The 15,781-nt window shown below is 40.3% G+C and overlaps 1 protein-coding gene and 1 long non-coding RNA gene across 2 annotated transcripts; one reads left to right on the top strand and one right to left on the bottom strand.

The window, feature by feature from the left end:
- Positions 1-241: 241 nt before the first annotated feature.
- LOC110117372 (adenylate kinase 8) lies at positions 242-3,196 on the top strand. Its single transcript, XM_048651492.1, has 8 exons — positions 242-874; positions 942-1,037; positions 1,136-1,275; positions 1,455-1,632; positions 1,718-1,842; positions 1,940-2,049; positions 2,139-2,310; positions 2,401-3,196. Exons 1-8 carry the CDS (start codon positions 778-780, stop codon positions 2,617-2,619), a joined length of 1,137 nt encoding a protein of 378 aa, XP_048507449.1. The 5' UTR covers positions 242-777; the 3' UTR covers positions 2,620-3,196.
- A 901-nt stretch (positions 3,197-4,097) lies between these two features.
- LOC125499871 lies at positions 4,098-12,362 on the bottom strand. Its single transcript, XR_007276893.1, has 3 exons — positions 11,306-12,362; positions 6,437-11,228; positions 4,098-6,351 (listed from the first exon to the last, which is right to left on the bottom strand). It is a non-coding gene; the product is annotated as an uncharacterized LOC125499871 (long non-coding RNA).
- Between the last annotated feature and the right edge of the window lie 3,419 nt (positions 12,363-15,781).

The following is a 15,781-nucleotide window of genomic DNA, read 5'->3' as shown; positions in this document are numbered from 1 at the left end:
ATCAAACTAAATGAATAAATATACGATATGTTATACTGTTCAAAAAGTGTAGGTATACTCATTCCACAGTTTACAAAGTTTTAAAAATCTCAATTGGTAGCTGCAGAATCTTGAAAAATGTTGGGAAGTGTAGACGCAATAAAACGGACATTGAGAATCCCTCCCAAATTCGTACCGTATATGGAAAAGCATCGCATATATGAGCTCTTTTATGTAAGTTAGAATCACTGAGGAAATGCTTTCAACTGATAAGAAAAAGATATTCACGAATTGTCGGATAATTATTCACCTCCTATTTGTGATAATAGACATGAGGCTTGAAACGTTGGAACATGTAATAAACAATATCTCTACGTGCATTCAATTTCAGGAACTTGCTAAGGAGTTGGTGGTCAAAAAGCCAGACGATCATATAAGCTACTTAAAACAATGTCTCCCTCACGCTGCGGTTAATCGCGATATCCCTATAATGATCATCCTTGCTCCACCGAACTTTGGTATTCGCTAATCTGCACTAACGCTATAGAAATGGACGTAAAATAACAAAATCTTGACTTCATGTAATGTCTAGATAAAATCCAATTCGCTCGAGCTCTTCAGGCGGAGTTAGGTGTTCGTCCCGTAACTCTTATTGATATTCACAAAGCAGCATCCATAGTAAGTTCATTACAGGTACAAACTAGTTGATTCACCTGGATTTCACCAAATATTCAATGCAAATATTAAGAGAAGAGTCACAATAATTAATGATAAGACTATACACTTACTTTTCAGGGTATGCATGTCACCTGTATGGCAGCGGAAGATGTTGCGCGCAATTTGAAGAAAATCCTCTGTACTGGGACGCTGAACAATAGCGGCTGGGTTCTCGTGGGTGCGATACTGAATTATTATAATTACTCAAATGAGTTGATTTTGTTCCACTTTTGGATTACCCACAGATGTACCAAGGACAAAAGCGGAAGCCCAAGCTTATCAGCGTATTGGTATAATCCCTACTCACGTTCTACAAATCAATCTCACTTCTGAACCGACAGGTGAATTTAGATCTAGTTCCTATTTTCCTTCTCTCGTATACCATAATTTCAACAAAAATTCTATGATGCTGACACCATTACCTGACTAATAATTCTAGATCACAAATATGAAGGCAAGATGATGACGAAAATTCAGATTCCGATGGAAAACCGACACGATCTCTCTTCGAATCCTCAGCAAAGCATTTTCAAAAAACACCTGCGTGGCCTTCGGATTGCGTACTCGGACTGCTTGATCGTCAGTAGCTAATTGCGTATGAATTTCCGTATATTTGATGTACATCAAATATCATGTTTGATAATTTTGTGTCTCTATCATGATATCTTGATAGTTTTATGATTGGGCAATCAAATAATTTTCCCATGTGGTACGAGAATTGAGATATATGTATGTACAAACCATCCATTATTCCGCAGGAAGTTGACGTCGGGGATCGGAATATCAAAGAACTAGCAAAAGACTGCGCTATCCTCGCAAAAAGAAGAAAACACTGCGGGGCTCCATCGACCTTCCGAGTCGCCGTCATCGGTTCCAGAGGTTCCGGAAGTCGTAGCGTCGCTAGAAAATTGTGCGAACGATTTCAGCTAGTACATGGTAAAGTACAAATTAGTGTTGAAAATTATTATCCTGCGCTTAATATATAGAATACCCGTTTTAAAGTATATCGCTTCATTTATAGTTGACTTTGAAAAGGTACTACAACAAACGCGACTCCAGAATTCACCGTTGGGAAAAAATCTGAGGATGATCGAGCACACTTGGGGTGATAGACTAAATCCTGAAACAAGGGCACAAGTGGTTGAGGTACGGTTAAATCTATTACTCTTAGTAAAATCTAATCAATTACGCAGTGATACCATCTGAAATTTTCACATTATTTTCTTCCGCACGGAAATAATAGAAATATATTCTGGGATATGAATGCACGAAGCGTGGCTGGGTTCTAACAGGCTACCCCACAACTGAGAAGGACTTTCGGCTGCTTGACATGATGGCTACGCCGCCGAATAGGTATAGAATTTTCACAATTTCATGTACACGCTTCAGTGCTCACTTATTTGCACCGTGTTGTACCATAATTCACTCATCGACCTCTCCAGGGTGATATTTCTGGAAGTTGATTCTTTCACCTGTAAGCAGAGGTTGCTAGGGCGACGTGTGAATATGTACACCGGGAGCAGGCACAATCTTACGTCGGACAATCTGTCGGAAAATAAAATGACCCACCTGGCTGTACACCCTGAAGATTATCGTAGCAATGTGGAAAAACAGGTCATCATTATATTCCAGTAGATGCTAGTACCAACTCATTCCTTACGCTCGGATGCATCTTCATCTTTACGTATATCCTATCTGCAACAGATCAAAGAGTACGAAGACAATGTAGCAGCGATGATGAATTATGCCAGAAGTTCAGCTACTGTTATCGATGGTTCTCGTTCCGAATCTACCGTGCGAGAACTGGCGGAAGCTTGTTTAATGAGACCTGCTCCATGCGGACCACCGAGAGTTTCAATTTCACCTCCGATTGTCCGATTTGAGGACATCGAATTTGACCCAGACGATGAAGAAGATCTTTGACGGTATTCGATCGCCAGTGGAATAAATTTTTTTAGACACGATTACAAATAACATACCGTCATCAAAAACTTTTCCACGTTAACTTACGGTGCTAATATTGTATGAACAAAATTTCGATCGAGGAATCGATGATTTCGTCATGTTTCAAGTTTGCGGATTATTCTTAAGCCTGCAGAATCGCGCGGTAAAAAAATTGACGTTTCATGCTCCATGGGGTGCGCTACGCGCGTTCTCTTCAACTTGTTGTTTTCCTGACACACCAGGCATCCAAACCTCGCGACGTCACATTATTCTACGATATGCCTCGCATGTCGACGAGGGTACCGGGGGCGGCACACGTCACGCGGAAGCGTCGAGGTCAAATGGCATTCGGCGATCGTTGACTGGGGTCGTGAGCTCCCATCTTCGAGGGTGGGACACCCCAGGGTGTTGACGTAACAAGCACGTCAGGGATTCCGGTGGCGCCTGGCCCACGGCAATCATCCACGTGTAGAAGTCGTGGTTGTAAAAATCATGACGTATATTTAGCGGGCAACACCCCTAGTTTTATCTCCTATAGATGCAGAAAGGGGGTACTAGAGGGACAATTCATTATCCATCGCAGCTGTTGTTGATGTGAATCCGCAGAGATTTATATCATTTAAATGTTCAAGCTTTGCAAAAATCGATTGTCAAATTCATTTTGACGAATATATCAGTCACTAGAATCTATTTTGTTATTTTAATCGATAGCCGTTCCGCCCATTTCCTCAATCTGTTTTTTTCCTCATTGCTTCATTTTTTTCTTTTTTTGTTCTTCGGATGCCTAAGAAAACTGATTAATTGCGAGCGATTTTACTGCAGGGATTTGCAGAGCTATCGCGGTATGTCATCCTGTTACTAAAGGCCACCGGTAGCTCGGAAAAATTTATTGAACGGTAATGATACGACGCGCACGCTACCCGGAGGGCACGGACCCCAGGAAGGCATAATTTTCAAGAGGCATGACGACAACGGTATTCGTCCTCGCCTACCACTCGTTTCTCATGAAATCTTGGTACGGAAATATGCTTCGCGTTTGAGGCAATTAACGGAGTTATCTACAGGAGTGATCCGTGACTTCATCCCGGCCAGATAATTACTGAAAACTTGAACTCAAATATTCTGATGTAGGCGCAGAATCAATAAAATATTACACCGGATAGCTAGTCGTGCCTTTGATGTCAGAAAGACTCTTGGGATAGTTGACGATCAGAATTGTACCAGAAGATAATCTTCCAAGCATTCTAAATTTAGATAAACTACACAGAGAGAAAAAATCAAAGTTGCCTGTATATTATTGATACTTTTAATTTAGTCACATGAAAAAGAAAAAAGAAAGAATATTTTTTTCTACCACCACTCAGATCCAGAAAATTCGATATGGCTACCGTGGCCTGCAACTAGTAGAAATCAGTGCTTGCAGCGCGCTTACTCACCATGCAACCCTGGTCCGGACATTTGCCCCTTGTTTGAAGGACCAGATACAGGTGACCCTTCAACCTCCGGTGTTATCTTGGTTTGAAAACCGACATTCAAATTCTGGCAGCTATTTATACACGACTGTTGATAAAAAATGAGCTCGCCAGATATGTGTTGAGATAGTCATCTCAGCATCTGTGTGCGTTTTCTGGCGGAAATGCATTCATTGACATATGTTGACATCGTATTCACGCTCTTGTAGGTCGTACCGCTGTGATCAAAGATGATAGATGAAGTACAGTGGACACTACAAAGATCAAAAACTAGACACAGCCACGTGCTGTAGCAGATACTCGTGCCAGGCGAGCAGAACAAAGAGTATCCTTTCCGAAGTTGTGTATACACATTCTATCGTATCATGACCATGTGCACGTTCTTCCGATCGCAGTTTCGAGTAAATAACATCCTATCGGCTGGTTAACAAAAATGGTACGCAACGGTCAAAGAACCACGAGGAAACAGGAAGTTGAGCTTCAGGGTTGTAAAAGCTAGTAGAGGTCTCCGAGAAGTTTTCCGTGTCTATAAAGAATCCAGAACCAAGGTTGTGTGCGAGGTCAGTAAACCTTTCGTCCGCCACATTTCAACTATTACAGGTTCACAGTGTGTACTGTATAGTTACACCTGTATTCGCGTTGCTTGGAACTTGGAAGTCTTTCACGTGCAAACAGATATATCTGTGTCTGCCAAGACGCAACACGTGGAAATTCCTTGAAAATATGCCAGGATCTTAGTACCTTCAGGAAGCACTTCATACTTGGCCCGCGTTACTTTACCTTACCTTAGCCTGATGGTACCAGCTGGTTGTATTAAGTTTTCCTCTTTTTATACCTGACATGCATAACTTGACATAACATGCGCCAATAATTCACGATTTGTTTTTCGTGGCCATAGCAGTTTTACAATTGGCCACAGTCTGGCATAAAAGAGATGAATTAACAGTTCCAAATCGTAGTCGGGTAGTGCACATTAGTACAGAGATCGAATTTAGTGTCTTGATGGTCCGAGAGTCGCATCTATGTTTTGTTGTCTTCAATCTTGAAGTTCGAAATTTCGATACGTCAACTTTACACAATTTTACAGCGACCTCGGCAGAGGATCGGAAATTCGTTCTGCTCTCCGGAACGTTCGTCGCCGCCGTTAGATTCGCCACATCAATAAATTAAGCAAGACTTCTGCAGGCACTTCTCGAATCCTGATAATGGAGGATACTTTTCACCGCCGCTTTGCCGTCAATAATGTCCGCAGCGTCGACAACTGAGACGATACCTGCAGATGGTTCGTGAAGCAGCGGAAATATGATATTCGGTTGATCTGGGATAAACATCGAGAGAAACTGATATCCTTCGAACTTTCCTCGCATCCTGTTCACGGAAAACTATGTTCCTTTTTCCACTCTTCGGCAAAATCTTCATGCACTAGTAGGTTGGAAATAAGACGTTGAAAGGACCAAAATCCTCCGTGTACCACGAGTCATTTCTAGTGCCCTGATATCTGGACATGTTATTTGTCTCCGTATCCTTTCAACATACGTATCCATCTTGCCTGTGTCACCCTTATAGAAAAAACGCGCGGCAGAACGCGCTCGGTTCCGACGAATTTCTTGCACCCTGTTAAGCGAGGTAAGAAAATTGTCTTGACATTCTTTCATGGTGAACGCGGTTACGTTGGTAACATCACAGAATATCTATGCTAACATGAAAACGGTGCCTGGTGCAATGTATATGTTTCTCCCAGCTGCAGTTCACTGCTTCCAGTTAAAGAATGTTCTGTCCTCGTGCCAAGGAACCCGGAAAGGGTGGTTAGAAGTCACAGAGATCCGGAAAGGTAGCGATAACTGTTGAGCGCCTCGGCTTTTGTTAACCGACAATAATTTTTTTGAATACACAATTATAATGACATAGGTATAGGTATAGGTATAGGTATCCCCGAAAACGAAGGTCACTTCGTTGCGATCCGCTGACAACTCACCCTCGCTATTTGCTCTTCGCAGTTCAATTATCTTTCGAGGCGGTCCTTGAATCCTGTTCTTTTAACGTATCCAGTTTGTTTTGATGCGCCCCCTGAATGTGGATGGTTGCGAGGCAACGCTCCAGCCCCCAATGCACCGGGAAATGGCGGTATACCTACCGACATGTATGCTTGGATCGAAGGTGTCGAAGTTCTCAATTCCTGATAAAGTAGCGTTCCTCCGCTGACAGCGTTGCACGAGCTAGCACGAGAGAACAGCGTGTGCTACATTGCAGAAATTATACCTATAGTAGTTGCAGTCTATGCAGTGCAGTATTATAGGTATAACAACGGTATAGCGTGTACTTACAAATAGTAGCCGCAGGAGGGTGGGACAACGGATGGGTGAATCGTGCTCTCGATCCTTCGTACTGGTCCTTCAATCCTGGTAGAAAAACCTTCCTTTCGTTTTGATGTCCGCTTATGCGCGTGAAAACGATAGTCACATTGTTACTACGGTTATTTCATTCCGCAATACACTCGTTTCTATAGATAGAAAAATACAAGCATATAAAATCAAATAGAACTTATTGTTATAGAAGTACCGAGAAAAAAGCGATAATATACACGTTATCAGAGTTTTGAAATAAAATAGTTTTTATAATAAACATTTTATCGAACACCTTCTCAATCTTAAAACGATTAATTTCCGTTTCTCCTGCATCTATTCTGAGTTGTCGAAACATAATCTAATGTTGACAACTGATTTCGAAAGTATTTCCGAGAACTAGTAAGTGGCATAATCATAATTTCGTTTGAAAGGTTGATTGACAGGGTTCCTTTCGAATGTTTGTTTATCTCGCTATCAATTCCACTCCCATTCGAATCACGAAAATCCTGTTTTCCTGAGGGGAATGGAAGTTGCGCCGCTTTGCGGCTTGTTCGCTATAGGTCACACAAGGTTATCCGCTGAAAAATACGATCCCTCGTAGTCATGTCGGCCTGATATAGCGAATGTTTCGAACGCTCGCTTCTTGATGAATGATGGGACGTTGACGATCGGCTTTCGGGAGACACATCTTCGCATTTCACTTTTGACAGTTCAGCAAAATAATGGATCCACTTCTATGGTAGTATTCTACCTACGAGATTCTGTATATGGGGGTATCTTGCATCGACAACCGGGCTAAAGGACCGTGCCATACGATCCATGTATTCCTGGTTGGAAAATATTTTCAACCGACACTTTCGCACGTTCTAAACAACCGAGTGCAACCCCTAAAATGGCGGAAAAAAAATTACAAGGCTCCCTAGTCATGGTGTCCTGGTGTCGCGCATATTTCTAGGGGGTAAATTTCGTCACCTGATGTAGGAAGAAGGAAAATAATCTTAGATTTTTCTATAATCAAAACAAACGAATGAGATTCGTTCGAAGCGCTATTGTTATCTAATTGTATCGATTGCTTATTTCAATAACATTGTCCTGATTTGGGCAAATCAGCTGCTTTCAAGATACTTGTTTCTTAGAGAAATCGAGAAAAGAAAGCACGTCACATTCCAACGACACCATCAATTCGCCGGCACAGATGAGTAATCATCAAATTATGCGTTTGTCGTTTCTTCGTTTTTTGCCTAAAAACAAAGGCGAAGATACACGTAGTATAATCCACTGAATATCGTTAAGGTATTGCACATGATTATTTATTGATTTGTTCATTTAGTTTCTGAGAAAAACTGGAGCAGCTCGGAGTGACAAAAAAATACCGATTTTTCCCGAGAAGTCTTTCATATTAATGATATTAACCCTCTTTGGGTAGTGAAGGTAGACACGCGGAGACTATAAGACGTACGAAAGCAGCTTCACCCGCGTTTGTATTGATCGCGAGGGCTTACAACACCCACACCAACACTACGTGACGTTGACTTTCTTACCCCCTTTGAACTCGTTTTCCCACGCATATGTAAGGCAAAAGTAACTAATAATCAGGCTTAGCGGATGGATGATTACCTCAAGCTTTTCTATGTCCATTCGTAAATGGTATTATAATCATTAATTACAGGATAATGTACTTCGTACGTTCGAAAATCGTGTCAAACTTTAATTCACCTGTTTATATACAGAGGAGACATATGTGACAGAAAACAGAGAGGTATTTGATGCACGCGTCGTGCCCATATATGACGGAGAATTCGAACTCTTGAATGACGATGAATTTTTCAGGAAAATTCACCGCTAATGGTACAGTAACCGCAAACTGTGCGGTGAACGGACATATACATATTGTTGCGGTAACTCCAACCACAGAAATGCTATCTCAATTTGAGCTTCAAAGCACGTACTCACTTTTGGAACAGGAAAGTACGCCGGTTAAGAAGGCTCCTTTCCAATTTTATAACACACACGTTCCGACTAGCCGCCCTGTGCACCACATCGAGGGTGATCCGACTGTTCCGCCGCTCCTAATAGTCAACCAGGAAAAGCATAGAAAAGCCGTATGGGAAACGTGCGTTACAAGCCTGTCCTACGATCCGCTGAACATATGTTACAAAACGTACACGTGATATCGCGGCGCCGCAACGCCTCGGCGTATCATACCTCTGCACATAATATACGCACGAAGGAAAATGTAGATTGGAGATTGCTTTCGACGAGCTTCGGTGCTAATGGCAGGGCACTTAGGGCCGAAGATTGGGACGAAACAAACGGTAGGAAAACAGGCAAACAGGAATTGTGAGCCGGTCTCTTTTATTGTAGTTGGACTGCGCCAGCCGGCGCCTGCGTCGAGACGCCCCTTGGAACAACCCTTGTATCATGCGCGCCGACGACTTCACGTACCTATATAGTTATATAGCAACGTATACCTCGATGGACATGCGACATAGATAGAATTTCGGACACGCCCTCGGAATTTAAGGGGAAATAAATTCGGGCTTTAACATTGTTCAACGATTGCGATTTGCCGAGTTAATAGTTTTACCGTACATGTATGTATTTGTACGAATCTCAACCCTTGTTTCACGCTTGATTATTCGCGTATACCTAATTATATCGTTGCGATATTACCTATGTCATTTAGCATGATCAATGCCGCTTTTACGCTGCGGTAATATAAATAATTCCGCGTACGAATTTATACCCCATAATTTAATTTATATATGTAAGCAGAATTAATACAGGTTTTATATACGAAATATACTCGTCGAGCGGAATCGGGAAATGAGCTTTTAATTATTAATACGATACGAATACAAATATTCTGATATGCAATTCGTGTGTACGTATATACATATAAGGTTATACATATAGATGAATTACCTGTAAAGTGTTGGCTCTCCGTTCGTACACATAATCATGGTATAAACCCACTTAGGAATAACTGACACGTCACTAATTAATTCCACGCAGAACTCGTAATATACACGGGGATGGATCATCGTTCGTTATACATACCTACATATATATAGGTATTCATATCTATGTATTATGCGAACTAATATTGCATATTTTATTTACATACAGGTATACACGTGCACCTGAAAGGATTTCTGTAGAAGCTTCGGAACAGCTCATGATTTTTAACTCTGGCAAATGACGGCAGATATACATGTAGGTATTTCTATACCGATATTCCTAGCCTCTCAAAGATTGCAGATTTACGTGTCACGTTGATATATTATAGGTGCAACGTTATACTTTCATCTCCTATTTGTGTTATTATACATACATATATATATACTTCTGTGGTATGTACACAATTTCAAGAATATCACATATTCCCGGCAAATATCGAACGTAGAAACGTTATATAATAGTGGATACACTTTTCGTTTATTTGTTTATTACTTTTTTATTTTTCGTGCTATTTTAATTACGCTGTAATTAATTAAAATGTTTCACGTTCGCCTACCTCGGCTACGTTCGGCTCCTGCAAATTGGACGGTGTGTAAGAATATGCGAAACATATTATCATAATATGGGACCGTATAATATTCCTCATTTAGTTGAAAGTTTTTATATTTTAGAGCGCGATTTATTTTATCGAACTCGCAACTCGATACGCCGAGCGCCTCGATCTCCAGAATAAATAAATTATACAAAAGCTCTTACCCTTCTGCAACCGCGTGATCGACGAGATGTTATAAGGTGTACATTAATTGACATAATTCTTTTTTTTTTTTTTTCCTACAATGCGCTAATTTCCATATTTATATTGATAAAATTAATTGAAGCCATGAAGATTGAATTTATACAAATGCACGTATTATTATATAAGATCGATAAATTAATTGAAGGATCGTCTGATCGCTTGGTGATTTTCAATATAGATTACTCGTGTTCGTAATTGTAACACGATTTGAGAAGATATTGTCGCGAATTATAATAAACCCCCGAATCGTTTGTCTTTGCCAGGGAACTTGACTCGTGTACAAAAAAAATTAAGAGCTGGTTTTATTCGTGAAATTCATATAATAAATATCAGTATATTCGCATACATGAAAAGAGATCTACGAGTGTCATTAAAATCTCTTTAATCTTCTAACCGAATGATCCAATATACTGAAACGGTAAATTCTATATGAAAAACAAAATTAACAAAAAATGAAATCTCTTTCTCTCTCTCTCTCTCTTTAGCTTTTTTCTCTTGATTACCGAACCCAACCGTGTTACCTTTGTGTCGTGACATCGAACAGAAAACGTGGCAAAGTTGATCAAGATACATATTTTACATCTTCTCTCCATTAATAATGTACAGGGTGAATCTTTCGAGGTGCAGTTGTGCCAGAACTAGTGTAAATGGGGAAAAACATGTCGCAAATAAGATGTCGCAGGTGTCAAAAAGGGTCAATGGTCCTGCGATCTATAGTTTCCTTATTGCGTGGAGTCAATTCATCTATGATAGAATCGTAACCAATTTCAAGACAAATTGAACAAAAAAAAAAAATAAAAAAATTGGTAGGTGTGTCTGTTCAGAAAAGTACAGAAACTAATGCAATCTTTTCAATCTCGCGTTGATTGGGATGTATAAATTAAAACTGCGCTTCAAAAATTTGAAAACTTTGTTAAATTAAGTCCGTATACTTATCCTCGATTCACAAGGTGTGACTCGCTGGCCGTACGATGACTTCAATCGAATCGCTCATCATTTTCCTCCTTCTTGACTCTGCGATGAAATTTTTCTAATTTTCCAACAGTTCTAAACCAGATGTGTCAGCTCGTAACACTCTAAAAAAAACTCACCTTGTATAATATCCTTTCGCGTTTTGCCCGATGAAAAGCAGAAATACATACATCGGCAGCGGTCGGGTGTACATATGTATAATGGCGAGGTATGTATGTACAGATATACAGCAGGCGCCGGGTCTTCTTCGGTTCGTAAAATCGTAACGATCTGGTAAATAAAGATAAAAGCCACAGAAAGATAACGGTAGAACGATTTAGAACATTGAAAGTCGGATCAAACGGGGGCTGGCGTCGTTCAAAATCGCTAACAATCGAGGAAACACGGAATCCATTGGCGAGCGGTCACGCGCATGAATATAACTGCCGCTGAATGTCTGTACAGAGACTCCGGTCGTTCAGCACTGAATGGAGGGCATCCGCAGTTATATTATACAGATATAATACATCATAAAATATACATTACAGATAATATAACCGGCATAGGCACACGCTATACATACGTATACCTATAGGTATACACAACCTCGTTTCTTGCATTGTGCATCGGCACGTAAAGGACTTACCGCCTAGATAAGGGGTGGCCTCGTGTTTTTCTACTCTATAAAAATTCTCCTCTGTGCTCTTAGTCTGCAAGATTTCTCAAATTTTCATCCCACAACTTCCGGAGAATCCGAACGATCAATTTTTCCTTATTTGAATAGGTAATTACACGGCGCCTCGCACAAGAGGATAACCAACTTTTTAGTTCGATAAATATGCGTATAACGACGCAGGCTATACGGGTACCCTCGATTGAATTATTCAGCCCACCTGGTATGCGTGGAAAAATGGAAAATGCAAAAAACGAGCGATTCAATGATCCCGCTAAATGTCAGTTTAATGACGCCAGCTCTTTGTTCCCATTGAATATGAGTCCCCACTCGGGATTGTATGTATGTACCTATAATACAATGCGGTGTTATAATTTCTATAATGTGTTGAAATATCATCCCTATTTTCTGATGAGAATTTCTTTTCTTTTTTTTTTTTTTCTTCTCAAAAATCAATCGCTAATTTTCTGCAAAAAATACGGTTCCATGGTATTTCCTGGACCGTGCAGAAGCCGTTCGTTGAATAAAAGTAGGAATAACGCGAATGCCGTACTGTAGGTAAAAAAAAAATAATATAAGTATAAATAAATAAAAGTGGGCAAATGCTTTGGGAAGGCGGCTATTTTGCGGAAAAAAAAAAAAAAATAGCGTCGTTTGAGATTCTCCCCGACGTGATTCGTACAGCTTTTGTGATTCTCACGCCCGCGTACCTACCTCGTGAGTCGTGCATCAGCAGCAGCAGCAGAAGCGGCACGAGTACAATATAAACAGAAAAATACAAAACGCGACGGGTTATTATATTCCTTTCATTCCGGGCAGACACTCCGCAGCGTCGAAGGATATGACGATGGGCATACCACACCGAGGAAAAGAGTGCTTGAGCACGGCCGTTGGTCAGACCCCCGCGGTTCCAATTACGACTGTGAATGGGAGTTCCCTCGCCAACTTTGCAACTACTGGGTATAAGTCCGCCGACCTCCGTGCGCGCCTTCTACCTACCTTCCACCTTTTTTCGTCTTTCTTCATCCCTGAACGGGTTCCTTATCTGAAACGATTCCATATAATCTGTAGGGGTTGTTCGCGAATCCAGGCGAGCGAGTGGTGTATCTTGTAGAATGCTAAATCTCGTCTCGCATTTTTCTTTCTTTTTTTTCTTTTCATATCGTTACCGCGAGTTTATTTCAAAGATCGATATACGCTTTACCTCTTTATCCGCAACGTGTATTCGCAGAACTTTCTTCGAGTGCGCATATTTATCGCAGAGAAACAATTAAACGTTTCTCTTGTCCGTGTGCGTGGATAATTTTTTTCTCCCGCCTGAAATAAAAAAGACATTAAAAAAAACAAATGCTGCGGGCAGGAATAATCGTCTCTTGCGGCTTTCATCTCTCGATTTATTCCGACAAAGCGTAATGTTCTCGTCTTTACTTCCGGCTCTTTTACAAGGTAATTCGGTTCCGCGTGCGCGACGAGGTAGAGAATGTATTATATACGGAAGAAATTTTTGAAGAAAAAGGAAAAATCGCCGGTGTCCTTACGCCTGCATTATTTGTATACAGTTCAGTTTACATTTGCATATAACGAACGATTACGAATATACGTATATGTATATATTTACATAGGCAATTCCATATTCCCGGGCGCAATATATCTTCCGTGCTATAACCGCCGGGTAATCAAGGCGTGATTGGCGACACAAAGCTGACTGATTGGGTCGTTTACGGCAGCATAATACATAACAGCTAGGGGAGAAAATCCGTCGGAGGATTACCGCGCAGGACTCTCCGCGACGTCTACGTGTATAGGTGCGATATAAGTGATGATAAGGACGAACACGCAAACACTAATTTAGTGCAGCAACATTGCGTATACGTATGTATAGATACACGGGTAATTTCGATGGCGCTATCGCGGATCTCTGATTATTGTTTCTTCCGATCGACTACGTCCCGATAACGTAACGTGATTACGGGATTTGCTTCGCGCCACATCCCCGGAACTGAGAATATTGTCGGGGTCCCCGCATAAAAAATCAACTGCAATCGTCGAGAAGGATTTCAGAACCAGAAGGGTGTAACCCGCACGAAAAAGTATCTCTAATTCGGATCAAAGTGAAGCAAAATTATTTCCGAACGTTGAAATTTGCTTTCTCGATTCCCAGAATCGATTCAACGTGACGTATTGATAATTCTTTTCAGTTCCATAATTCAATTCACTTTGTAAAAAGCTTCGAAAATTTTACACGAATAAAACATGCCTCGTACGGCGCTGATTACAAAAATTATTATTATTGTTGTTGTTGTTGTTGTTGTTGTTGTTATTATTATTTTCTTTTTAATTCGCCGAGGGTTACATTACACAGCTATGGATCGTATAATTATACACCTATTTCGGTGCAAAGCCGAGGGGTAGGTATATAATCGCGGCCGAAGTCAGAAAATAATATAATGAATAATGATTGTCGATCAAAAGGGGGCTAAATTGGGCCTATACTATACATCTTTCATGCTGCCGGCATTTCGTCTCTTCATCGTGAATACACGAATAAATCTGCGACTATCATTACCCCAAGTATACGATACCAATCGTGTGTCGTACGCACGCTTTGTATACAGGGGTCGACGAACGGTAGAACGTAGAACATCACGAGGTCAAATTATCTTTTATTAAAGGGCAATAACCGCGAACCAGTTTTTTTTTCCATTCCTATTGATTTACTTTTTTTTTATCGTACGGATAATCAATTTGTAATGTCCGTTGAATCGTGGTGGTTGATCTTGAGAAATTTAGTATAGTTTTCTGAAGAGAAATAATTAAATTTTTGGAAATCTTATAACGAGGATACGCATAGCTAAAACTTTTTGTAAAATTACGTATATATGTGCAATATACATATGTGCTGGTTTTACCAGATTTTTGGTAAACGGATGTACTATATGTCGTACGTATGTATACATATATTCCATGCGGGTATAGGTAATAATGCTTTATTTCATACAATATCAAAGAATGTCGCGAAAAGTGAATCTGAGAGGTAGGATATATTTCAAAAACATTACCTTATTCATCTCATTTTTCTTTAATAAGCCAATTAAAAACTTTGATATGAGAAGGGAGAAAAAAAAACTCCCCCTGCAGTGCCACACAATAAAATACGCATGGGCAATAAATTATAAGGGACAACCAACACACGCGTACTTTGTAACATATACCTATACCATATATCAATATGATCTAACAATAAGGTGGGTGTATGATAACCTGTGTACTTGTACATAAAATTGAAAAATTTCGTTAGCTCTTTCTTAAACTAAAATATAACGAACTGAAAGTTATGAAATGGATAACTATTTTTATGCTTAAATTCAGAATTGTTACAATATTTAGTGTACGTACGTATAATACGTACGTCGGAGATTTATTCTATATACATACTATGCTGAAAATAAAAATGTTGAGTACACATCAGAACCAAACGATAAAAAAAAGTGATCATGCCACGGAATATACCTATACATAACGATGAGGCAATTATCCGTATTTTTTAAATCAACTATACCCACCCCCTCCCGCCCCTCCTCCTATATTCGATGGTTGAATAAACTTATATTAATCCCCCTTTAACGGGGTAGCTAGAAATCATCTATAAAATCACGTAGCCTGCAGGACGGTGTGCACATACAACGTACGTTGTACACGTTATACATGTGTACATAGGTGTTCGATGCGTGCGATGGGAATATAGGTTTATATATGTATATATCTATTGAGTTCAGGGTTGTTTACCACAAGCGTCAGTTGATTTGACAAAGCCGCACATCCATTTGTACAAGTGGATATTACAGGGCTCGGATGACGGGGGTGCTTGTTATCCGCTCATTGAAGCTAACCACGAGGCTAAGTGCACCACCGGCGACGAGGGTGGGGGTTCAGAACCAGCCAA

The sequence above is a fragment of the Athalia rosae genome, chromosome 2, assembly GCF_917208135.1.
Source record: "Athalia rosae chromosome 2, iyAthRosa1.1, whole genome shotgun sequence".
In the NCBI taxonomy this organism is placed as follows: Eukaryota; Metazoa; Arthropoda; class Insecta; order Hymenoptera; family Athaliidae; genus Athalia; species Athalia rosae.
This window is presented reverse-complemented; position numbering and strand designations above follow the sequence as displayed.

Excerpts from the sequence above, each read along its gene's own strand:
- LOC110117372 (XM_048651492.1), top strand. The coding sequence starts at position 778 with ATGCATGTCACCTGTATGGCAGCGGAAGATGTTGCGCGCAATTTGAAG. Across the intron at positions 1,276-1,454 it reads CGTACTCGGACTGCTTGATC|GAAGTTGACGTCGGGGATCG; the intron begins GTCAGTAGCTAA and ends ATTATTCCGCAG. Across the intron at positions 2,050-2,138 it reads ATGGCTACGCCGCCGAATAG|GGTGATATTTCTGGAAGTTG; the intron begins GTATAGAATTTT and ends CGACCTCTCCAG.